Below are 12,337 nucleotides of genomic sequence, written 5' to 3'. Positions count from 1 at the left end.
GCCAACTTCTGCTTGCTCATTTAATGTTTAACCAGAGTATAGTTCTAGGAGATATTCTGTGCAAAGATATGCTAATGTTAAGGGTGTAGTTATCCTGTGCAAAGATATGCTAATGGCTGACTCCTGCTTCTGTAAACCTGCTTGCTTGTTTAATGTAATTGTAGGCTTTATAAACGACCTCCCCTGAAAGCTCAGGGCTGATTCTCTAGTGGGGAGAGTCAGTCGCTGGCTTGCTAATAAAGGCTCACAATTCATCCCAATTGGCTTCGTGGGTTTTAAATTTGATCGCGCCACATCTGTGAAGTGAAAATAAAATACTAATCGCATTTTAGGAACCCAGTACAACTATCACATACATTTTGGAGCACTCATAATCCAAAATTTGGAAATACTGTTGACTAATTTCTAAAGAGACGCCAAACATTTTTAAATATCCATGAAATGAGACACAAATCTTAAACCAACATCAGTGTTTACATCAATATTTTATTCAAACAAGCTTTTACACTGTACAAAGCCATGTAAACAGTGAGCATTCTTAAATTCAGATTTAACAAATTTACAAGATCACCCAAACCTCTTTAAGGCTCCGAAATAAAAATCATTAGTGAAAACCTGTCTAGAAGGGCAACTTCCAAAAAGTCCAGATTTGGTTTCCATTAGGGTAGAATGTCAAACGACAGTACTGATTACTCCCTTTAATTGATCAAGCAGCAGGAGGTAATAGGAAATGGGAGAGGAAGAGAAAGTGCACAGAATTTCAAGCATCTACAAAAGCAGGATGACTTAACCAAACCTCAAATTAGCCTTTAAAAATCACTATAACTAACAGAGGTTCCAGTTCTCTGCATTGATAAAAGCAGTGCTTCTTAACCTCAACTGCATATTACAATGACTGGGGAGTACTTTTAAAAATATCAATACTAAGGCTCTACTCCAGACCAATTAAAATTCTTATTTAAGTAAAAATGCTGGGCATCAGTTTTTGACCACTCCTAGATGATTCCAACAGCAGCCAGGGTTAAAAAATCACCAGAGCAAAGGCTTATCACTTGACCAGGTGACAAGAATACATGCTGCTATCACGTTTTTCCCTCGGGCCCTTTTTCCTCCTGGAGGTATGAATTCTGGAAGATGTAGTATCAAAATGTCACTTTGCATTGCTTCATTGTGACTAAGCACATCCCATATCACAGTCAGGAGACACTTTGTACTCTGAGATAAACCAAAAGTAACAGGGTCACCTAATCCTGTTCTCAAAGCAATTAAACCTTGAACATTTTCCTGGACTCCCCAGCAATTTTTCTGTTTTCTGCTGTGCTAAAGTCTGAAGACTTGTCATGACCTTAGTGAATGAAAATCATGTGGGAGAGTTACTGGTTTTCCACCATGAACAGACTAATGTACACTTGAAACCTCGGCAGTTCTTTTTTTTCTTTACATACTTGTGTTTTCATTTAGCAAGCCAGTCAGTCCTTCTCTTGCTCTCTTTGTAGGTAAACGTTTCCTTTCCTAAATGCTTTCATCTGAGTCTGCCTTCAACGAGGGTAAAGGCCCAAAGAGTGCTTGGACTCAGAAATGAGTAATATCCCCAGGATGGAAAGTTCTCTGAAAGTGGTAAGTAAAAGGACTGAGAAATGAGAACCTGCTCAGTCGGCCCACAGGCGTAACCCAAAGTTCATTTTCAACCACAACCATGCCCTTTGGCTGTACTGTACAAATCCCCAGGCTGGCGTCAGACCCCTGTGCTGTAGCCTTAGGTGGTTTTTCACTATTCATCTTGACTGCACTGGGCTAAGTAATCTATTTACGAAACTCTAAAGAATGACCCCAAAGACTACATGTAAAATACTAAAAATGAAGACACGAGCACATGTCATGGAAACAAGAGCTCGGCTACTTTACTGACTTTTCTGGAACTGGGTAAAACCTATTACAATAAGCTTTGCTGGCTCTTCAGCTAAGAGAAAACTTGTCATAGCAAATCTCACTTGAAATGGTAAAACAAGCTCGGTGAAGGCAAAGATCTCATCAGTCTTGGCCTTGGTTGTATTCACAGGGTGCTTACTAAACACAGCAACTGCTCAGTAGACACCTGTTAAATGACTGAAATGCAAAGTCTTGGAAATCTTCTGGTCTACAGAGATTAGAGCTATAAAATCTCTCTTACAAAATGGGAATCCTCTTGTATCTCACTCAAGTATGATAAAGGACAGAGCCTTTATCTCTGATGGAAACCAAACAGTTCACTATTAACCTTGTCTAATAAACTCTTGAAAACATGTCTACAATTTGGTGTGCTTTTGTTTTTTCCAATTCTGATTCAAAACATGAACCAGACCATCACTATCAGGGCTTAACAATCTGCATGCACCCCATTCACGCACCCACAAGCAAATATTTATTGAGCCCATCACCACCTGCAGTACACATCCCTTTTGGTTATAACAGCTCCTGACTCACAGCAGTGAAGAAAGGAGTGTAGGGGTGGCCACTCTCCAAATGGAGGGTAGTAGGCACCGATCCAAAAGAGGCCCACTCATAGACTGACCAGCAAATCTTGAGGCTGGGCTCTACCCAGTAAGAACGATGGTAGCTATTCAAGTTGTCAGACAGGTTCCTTCTGGAATCTGGACTAGAGATACACAGAGGATGGGCCAAAAGTATGAAAAGCACTAATCTAGTTCCTACCCTACTAAGCAAGTATCCTTCAAGCAGCAAGTTTGAATAAAACACTATGTACAACTGCATTTAAATCTACAATAACCTCAACAAAGGAACACTTATCACAAACTTTGAATAATACCTTGGGCTTTTCTTTTTCTTAAGCTTTTTTATTCTCTTCCCTACCACCTCTAACCCCACTGCACCCCCACAGTATATCAGAAAATATAAAACAGGTTAATATCAGTGGGTTCACACATGCAAACACACATGCTCACAACACTATGAACAAAACAAGTGGCACTTAAACACACAGGGCATCCTGGAAGAATGTGTCTATTTCCATTAAGACTTCTAGGCTCTAGTTTACTGATTCAGTGTCAAGTGGCAGGATTGAGTGATACATTGCTATGGTAAACTCAAATCTCTGGTTATGAGAAAGCAATCCTGAGTATACAATGAATTCACCTGAAACAAAATCATTTTACATGTAACCTGGATCTCGCATATTTTTCAGGATTATGTTGCTACAATGGGATCTCTCAATTACATTAAAAAAAAAAATCTATAATTCAGAGTAATAACCAGTCCACTAACTGTACTGTCAACATTCCCTGGACACAAAATTAAAATTGTTTCTGGTACTTTATCTGGTAGAGGAAATTTTCTTTTTTTACCCTTTTACCCTTCATTTAGGAAATTAAATTGATGAAAAATATTAAGAACTTTTCTAAGTGTTTAGGATTATAAATTACTTATATACTTCCCCTTACATTTTTATGTACCTCCTTATCTTCCACCATGACTTTTTAATATCTTCATAATACAAATTTTTAAAAAGACTTAAAAAAACAACAGAATTGCAAAATGCTCTCAAAGTGTTTTTGCACTTTACTATGAAAATGCAATTAAACTGAAACTTACCTATTTCTTTCATATTAAGCTGCATTTGAATAGGTTAAAAGGACAGTGGTAGAATACCAAGGTACAAAAAGCATAACTGAGTTAAACAACAACAAAAAATTCTCCTCTATCATGTTTGTTGGCCTGGCCTATGGGGAGCCATCCATCCCCACACAAGTACACTCAATGAGTTATACCTCTAATCACTTTCAGTGACCATTGAAGGGTTTTTCCCCCTTGATCAAACTTTTTAGCTCTCCTGAACTTTAATTTTATAAGTACCTGAGTGTGGCAGATACTTTAAGTCAACCCCCAATGAGTCACATCTCTATAGTAGCCTCTCCTCTTGAATACAGGCAGAACCTGTGACTTGCTTCTAGCCAACAGGATAGAGCAAAGGTGATGGGATGTCACTCCTGTATTTATTCACATTATGTTATATAAGACTCCAGCTTAGCATACTCAGGCAAGAGATTCTCCTTTGAAGAGATAAGCTGCCAGGTCAAGAAAGGATATGTGAGGGCCACATGGCAAAAACTGTGGGAGGTCCTAGGAACTGAGAGTGGTGCCAGCTGACAGCTAGCAAAACATGGGGACCTCAGTCTACCACAGCAAAGAACTGAATACTGTCACCTGGGCCTGGAAGAGAACCCTAAGCTCCACAAAGGAGCACAGATCTACCCAACAGCTTGACCGCAGCCCTGTGAGATCCTGAGCAGAAAACCCAGTGAAGTCATGCCCAAATTCCTGAGCCGAGGAAACTGTGAGATAAATGTCTGTTATTTTAAGCTGCTAAATTTATGGTAATTTGTTACACAATAATAAGAAAACTTTAGTATTGGTTACTTGTATATTAGCAGGCACTTACTTAAGAACTTATTATTAGGATGAATACTAATTCTTGGAATTGTACTAAGTCTTATCCTTCCAATATGAAAATACATCAACAAACTTTAACAATGCCTATAATCTCATATGGCCATTCACATTTTGGTTTGTGGAAATCAAGTGGATTTTCCAGTGTGAATTTCCAAATTTTCTGCTATGTTCTTATTGCCATCCTTCTGTCCCTGAGTTGCAAATTCTACCCCTTAAATGTAGATGCTATAGGTGGACTCTCTGTTCCCGCAAGCCTACCAACTGCCAGATAGCTGCTGCTGCTTAAATTCCAACAACTGGAGGAAAGGTAGAAAATGGAGCAGAGATAACATCCAAGTTCTGGCTAAGAGAAAAACACAGTGTGAACAGGCAAGAAGAGGCTTTTACTGTTAATTTCTCCACTGGCTCCCTCCAAAATTGTTAGATTATTGATATGAACCAATATGGTGGCAGGTAAATAAGGTGAATGAGCAGTGGTCAAGAAAGATACTGTATGTCACTTCAAAAAAAAAACAAAGGCAAATTCATAGACATTAGATAAGAGAAAGTAGACATATTGCAATCAGGTAGAAATTACATGTTATTCAGCATAAAACTTGGTAAAGTGAACAAAATCTGTCATCAGTGCTAGTCATTTATTACAGAACAGCACACATCAGCTTTGCTATACTCGTACGAAGTACCCTTCATGATCCCCAACTCCTAGGCCACTAAGCCATTTTCTAATCATTACTTTGGTTTCCCAGGTATTTCGAACTCAGGAAGGAGCACTGGATGGGTGATACAAGTATTCCAATCACTGGAAAAAGACTATGCATCATTGTAAATGAAACTAGCAGCCTGATTTACAGTGCTAAAGTGATTACCAAACAGGCTCGATGAGGAGCAAATCGTGAAACAGTAAGGTTCAGACCCAGACTCTTACTGAGGTAAGCAAAGGACCTCAAGAGACTTCGTCCACAGCCCTACTAATGGAGTTAACTCTAAGACAGCTTTTGAAGTCGGAAGCAGAACACAGCATCTCCAAATCCCATGTGAACATAATTAGAGAAAATTAGCACATAAAAATATTTCTTCTTTTTAAAATGTCTGTAAAAATAATCTCCATAATTGTATGAAGTACTGTATTTCACTGAATCTAAGACACTGATTCTAAAATGTAATATTACTTTATATACATATATGGAAAAACTCAGTTAAATTTTGTCACAATGTTAGATATTCTAATTTCAGAGTAATTAAAAATGTGAAAAAAGGTGCATCTAAAAATCAATGAAATACAGTACTAAAAATGTATTCTTGGGGTAACTATTCAAATAAAGTATTAAACAGTCTCTAAAACTGACGTGTTCATAATCAGTAGCACATTCTTAAAGCTATCAATTTTCATTTCTCATTTAAAATGAGGAATGGGGTGGTACTCATATTAATTTCTAGCAAACATCTTACGCAAACTTTAAAACTTGTGGATTCCTAGTTTGAAATCATCTCATTTTCATTTATAGAATTATAGATCAGGAGATAAGGTCTACATAAGTTAACTGTGACTTGAGTGTAGGGCCAGAAGACTGGTAAGCATTAGTCAAGGCTTAAGCCAGGTCTCTAAGGCCCTGTTCTGTGTTCTCTTCATAGAAATCAGAAATCAAGTGAGGCATTAGCATTCTTTGGTCCAATGCTACAGACATGGTGTAGCAACTAATAAAAATCTCTATTTTCAAAGATGTTCTTTTATGAAACGATTCTCCTCAACTTCCCTAGTAGAATACAGATGACTAATCATTTATTCAGCTAGGAGATTCAAATAGATGGTTTCATTCTATTGAAATTAAAACAGTACTCAGTTTCTCAAAAACAAATGGCTCTTTGCATGCTGAAAGGTGAAGATCATAGAATGTTACCTAATCAGCCACGTGCCAAACAAGTCTCAATAAGATCCTGCTGTACGAGACCAGTGGTTCTTTAAGAAAGACTGAGAATTACAGAACGTTTCAGAATATTTCAAAACATTTTTGCATTTGCCATATTCTGACCTAGAAATTTTGATCCCCAAAGCATGTTGATAATCTGCTATGCTCTTCTCTGACTGGCCTCTTTAGAACTGGAGATTGAATATGCAAAGTCAGTAAAGAAATCCATCTTCTCTAAGTGTTAGTCCCTTTTATTCTGGTTTCTTGCAAGGTGATTCACAGAGGACTTGCCAGTATTAACTGAAGAGAACTCAAACATTAATGCATTTGAGTAGAATTGGTTGGAGACTTCTGCTCTGGGTTCCATCAAAATATTTCTAGATGTCTCTATTACAGAATTCCTCATTGTATCATTCATTTCAATCACTTCAAAATCCATTTCATTCCATTTTTCTGCATCTTCTTCATTCTCTTCCTCACAGTCATTTAGCCCGGAGCTAGAAAGCAAAGCTTTCTGGTCCTCGCTTTTTCTGTGTTCTTTTTGTTGATGACTAAGGGGTGAGGTGGCTAATTTATACATCATGGGAAATAAAACAGCAGTGGCTATTGCTGCCCCCAAAGAGGTGTACAAAACTATAGGTAAATCCGGATGTTTTCCCTGAAGTATTCCAATTACTGCAGGAATAGCCATTTCTCCCAAGGCAGCACCAACTACAAAAAATGCTGCAGCTTTCCCATGGATGGTTGTATACTGCTCAATCCAAGAAACACCACTGGGAAATGTCGTTGCCATTGAGGCCCCATACACTGAAGTTGCTATCCACAGACAAATTGGGCTCTTGTCAAAAAGCACCAGAAATAAAGATGACACCAGGCTGCCAATGTTGCTCAACACAATCAAGGTTCCAGGTTGTAAACATGCAGCAAAAAAGATTGCTAGGCCCCTGCAGGCTGCGAAGGTTCCCCAGAAGATGGAGTTCAACCCAGCCGCTTCACTTTCGCTCATGCTAGCATGGGTGGTTGCAAATGAGAAAATGTAAGAGCCATATGTTACCTCCGCTCCGACATAAAAAAAGAAGAACATAAAAAGGAGACAAAGAAGGATGTTGTGATATTTAGCTCTTCGAGACCTCTGAGCAGATATTTTTGCTTTTTCCCACTTTGAGTTTTTCTTACAAAGCAGAGCAAAAAACAAGACAGAAACTACAAAAACATAAGTACCGATGATAGCATAAGCCCACAGTAAATTCGTATCTTTAGGTACTCCAAATAGAGATTCTGAGTCAGCTTCAGATGACTGGTTGAGGGCAGAATTGTTAAAGTCAGCCTCTGTGTGGTTTTCAGCAGATACCGTCGTTCCCAATGCCAATTTAGCCAGCAGTGGAGCCGAAAAGGCACCCACAGCAAAAGAGAAGTGTAAGGCCTGCATATGTGGGGCTCCTTTGTCACCCCAAATAGCCAAAATTAAGACGTTACCACCTACCAATGAAAGATGGGGAAAATCATTTAATCATAGGAACTTAGTAAAAAATAGTTCATTACTATCAGAAAGATGAGTGTATTTCACATAGTACAAGGACTAAGTTATCAAATATTACAACTAAGTCAATTCTATGATTAAGGAACCCACCACGACCACCAGAGAACTCTAAGCACTGGAACACCAAATACGAATGGAATTCTACAAACTAGTAAACCTCCTACAGCCAGGCTCAATCACCCAAGGCTTTTTATAATAAGGTTCTAATACCAGGCTGGAGGCAAGGGGGACATTTACATATTTAGTTATTTATAAATATTTAAAATATATATTAAAATCAGGTAGTGGCCAAATTGCCAAATCTTTCTGTACTTACAATTGTTAGCCATTTGAGGAAAATTATATATAGCAGATGCAAAATACATGTTCAGGAATCTGAACACTACGGGATTCTGCTGTGTCTACTACAGGAAACAAGGATATGTGCAGCATCTACACGTACACTATCTATACACCTGCAAGGTGAAAGGCAAGAAGCCGCTCCCTGTCCCTCTCCCCATCCCCCTGCAATTTCACAACCAAACTAAGCCTAGAGTATAAAACATTTCCCCAACCTATCAACTAATAGTGGAACAGGGGGAGAAAGCTGGTTTCAGGGGTAAACAAATGTCATGCATATTATTCAGTAGGTTTTAGAAGATATCAAGATTCATGGATAGGCTCTCCTGTAGGAGGGCAGAAACTTTTGAAAGAAAAGGAAGAAAAAGAACATAATACACAGCACAGGTTTCTCTTAGTTCAAAAGGCACAGAGTGCATTTTAAATTGAATAGTTGCTTCTATGATTCCTCAGCCAAATACTGGTTTCAAACTTGGTTTAACCTATTAACTCACTAATTCTTCCCATATTACAATAATAAAGTTCTATCCTGAAATGAAAGTCCACTCATCTGCACTGTAATTACCCACATGATTGGGGGATGGGGGAGCACGTCCCTGTTTAGATACTGTAAATCAACAATCTCTCATAGAACAAAATTCTTTAAATTCATTCCATGGTTGGCTACTCAAAAACCCTACTTGACAAGAAGAGCAGTTGCCAGAAGGGTGGTTCTGAATGGGTGACCCCATAACCAACTCGGTAGGTCAGTGTCTGACAGTGACAATATCATCTGCTCTACTTTTTCTAGTAGAAAGGCTCACTAACCTGTATCCAGAATGCCCATTGAAATACCGAAGACGGACATCATGACAGTCAGTAATACTGCTGTCTTACAAAATGGAACAAGATAAAGACCAACTGCAGTAGCCGACAATGACACCCCTGGGAAGATAAAAGTTAGCTATAAGAAACAATATTCGTGCAGAGTCATAGATCAAGTCAACATCATAAAAACTCCAACAGATGCAAAATAGGTCAAATTAAAATTGAGCCATAATGAGTAGATGAGAGGTTCAACTTCTACGAATGGTTATTTCATTTAAAAACTTTTATAACCTTTATGGACTGTAAAAGTTATTCTAATAGAAATACATTTCTAGCACTACTAATAATCAAACTATAAATTATACCAGAAGGCAAAGTTTTAAAGAAAAACAGCTTAAAAACTATTTATTTAAAAGTTTCATATTTAAGAACCTAAGATTTTAAATATGAGGTGAAAAATAAAAATGAAAAATAAAATGCAATTACTAGAGTAGTTTGTAGAAATGTATTAAATAAGTTAGTTTGGGGAATAGGGAAGAAAATGAAAGAAATACATTTTTCCAATCCACTTTGGAACTTGAAGGATTATTTATTCATCAACAATAGTACATTATTCTCCTTACTTCCAAAGCAGTTTTATCACATAATCCAAACTTTCTTTAAACATGTCAATTTATTTTTAAAAGAGTTAAGTTAAAATCTCTGCCATCTATTTTAGGAGTGAGATAGAAAAATTTGGTGTCGTCCCTGACATGGGGCAGCAGGACCAAAAATTTAGCCTACATCATTTTCAACACCATTCTCCTCCCCTCCCCTTCATTCTCAATCCAGGGTTCAGCTTGGGCATGTTCGAGGAGTTACTTTTGACCTATGGGGACCCCAGATCTGCCCTAACCTCTGACCAGCAGAGCTGTTTGAACAACTAGTATGTGATTTAGGGGTGGTGACTAAATTATAGCAACATTTGGAAAGGCTAAGGATTGCTAACACTATCTAGGGCTAATCTAAATTTCCAGAGCTACCCAGAACAGATTCCTTGTAACTGTCATGATGAACACAGGCACCAGGGAAACCTGATTTCCATTTAGGATACCTAATACTACCCACTTAAGTTGCCAACCATTCTGCAAGCCAGTGTGTTTTATATTTAAAAACAAATTGCAAATTTACTTACCCAAAAGTAGAAAATGATTCACACTGTCAAAAAGAACTCCAGCAATCACAGAGCCACTCAAATATCCAAAGGCACGTCCCACAAAAATGAAAGAAAGACTGCTGACATTGCGGTTCACATTAGCTGCCAAATCTTGAAATGTCGGTCCCACTATAGCCAAACTCAATCCCTAAATTTTTTAAAAACAAAGTTTTATTTACAATCATTAAAATAATGCCTATCTATGCAGTTGGGTTTTTTTCACTATTAAAAAGGGAAAAGGGGGTTTCAGTGTAACATGGGGAATCACTTTAAGTCCTACAGTAGGAAAAATTCAAGATGACAATGTTAGACTAGTAGAGTTATAGACTCTTATTTCTGGTGTACCAACTCCTATTGTTTTTCTAGTTTTGTTAACTCTTGATTTAAAAAAAATTCTTTAATTCTTTTGGCTTTTTCCTACAATTCTCTTTCCTTTTTGAACAATATCGTAGAAGACTATTTTGTATTAATAATAAAATGTAACATTAAATTTTTTAAGTTTTGTATGTTTTGAAATATACTACATACACAAATAACACAAGAATTTAGATATTAAACGTTTTAATTATAAAATCATAAAAATAGGATTCCCATTTTATGACATTATTAAAAAACAGACAGCGGTATTTCTGGATGCAGATGGGGTCCTTCCTCTGAATTACATGTATAAAATACACAGAAGATAAGCAATGTAAATGTTTCTAAATCTATGTTTTTCTTCAAAAAAAACCCCAAGCCCTCAGAAACACAGTCTTTAAGGCTTTTTAAAAAAATATATTACACACACGTATACAATACATTTAAAAATAAAATTTTACTCGAATACAATTTAGTTTTTGCAAAAATTAAGCTGGATTTCAGAGGAATTTCCTAAGACACTTAAAAAAAAAAATGTTTCTAATTTGTCTACATTTCAATTGATTCTAATTGCACTGCTCTGCTCTAAACGCTTGAGTGCGCCCCCTGCCCAAGCTGGAGCAGCCCCTAAAGGCAGGCCTGGGCACAGATGCAAAGCATGCACTTTGGAGGGAAAGCTGAGCTCCAGCTATAATCATATTAGTTCCTGCCTTCAAAGCACTTACAATAGAACCTGGCACACAGTCAGGGCGCACCAAGAGTCTACAATAATTTTTCTTTTTTCAAATTATAATATTCTAAGACTCAGTTGTGGCTCAGAGAAAGACGCTAAGCGACCAAATGTGACTCTCCGCAGAGGACTACCCGGGATCCCAATATTCAATACAAGTAATGCTAAAGGGTTTGGCAAAAGAAGCTTCTAGTTTCCCAGCGTGCCCTAAGAAAAACATTGAAGGATCTGAAGGTTTGTTTTACATAGAATTGTGGGCAGAATGAGAGAGAGATTATTCTTGGCTCTATCACTTAACCAAATATGTCGTCCGGAAAAGTCACTTTCCCTCCCTGGCTCTATTTCCCTCATATGCAAAAACCACGGTTGAATTTGGCGAAAGAGGAAACTTCAGAAAAGCAACTTTGTGTAATAATTTCGGGTGGCTAACCTCTTTTGCATCTCCCCACCCACGGAGGAGAGGTAGGAAGGTTTGCTGGAGCTGAGAACTATATTAGGAAAATCAATTTCGCAATTGACAACAACCCTCCAAGATTAGAGTTCTGTTCATTTCCCAGATTACGAAACTGAGACTTGGACAGTAATGCGCCCAAGGTCACACAGTTTGCAAGTGACGGAGGCGAGACGCGAACTCGGAAAGCCACGTTCTCTAGAGGACGCCTGCTCATGCCCCGGCTCTCACCAGCCCCAGAAAGGAGGCACACAGGATCACGGTGATGAACCAGCGCAGCCCGCTCCCGGCCCCGCGGCTCCGCCGGGAGCCCGCCACCACCTGCGGCTCATTCTCCGCCGGGGCCTCGGGCCGGAGTAGCCGCTCCCCGGCAGCCGGAGCCCCCGCCCCATGGTGTTCCAGTTCCATCTCCAGCTCGGCGGCTCGGGAGAAGCGGTGTTGGTGCTGTCCAGCTTCTCTGAGAAGCCTCGAGAAAGCCGAGCGGAGGCCAGGCTGGCGCCACCTCCCCGAGGGCGGCCCTTATTAAGGGCCGGCAGCTCGAACTTTGGAACACCCCGGGTACTGC

General features: G+C 38.8%; 1 protein-coding gene across 1 annotated transcript; it reads right to left on the bottom strand.

The window, feature by feature from the left end:
* Window positions 1-466: 466 nt before the first annotated feature.
* MFSD4B (major facilitator superfamily domain containing 4B) lies at window positions 467-12,315 on the bottom strand. Its single transcript, XM_016136998.2, is given in 5 exon segments — window positions 467-6,623; window positions 6,625-7,832; window positions 9,040-9,156; window positions 10,214-10,382; window positions 12,004-12,315. Coding segments are annotated over 5 exon segments (1,707 nt in total). The 5' UTR covers window positions 12,181-12,315; the 3' UTR covers window positions 467-6,587.
* Between the last annotated feature and the right edge of the window lie 22 nt (window positions 12,316-12,337).

Source organism: Rousettus aegyptiacus, unplaced genomic scaffold, assembly GCF_014176215.1.
Source record: "Rousettus aegyptiacus isolate mRouAeg1 unplaced genomic scaffold, mRouAeg1.p scaffold_m13_p_1, whole genome shotgun sequence".
In the NCBI taxonomy this organism is placed as follows: Eukaryota; Metazoa; Chordata; class Mammalia; order Chiroptera; family Pteropodidae; genus Rousettus; species Rousettus aegyptiacus.
Note: the sequence above shows the minus strand (reverse complement) of the source record. Positions and strands in the feature narration are given on the sequence as shown.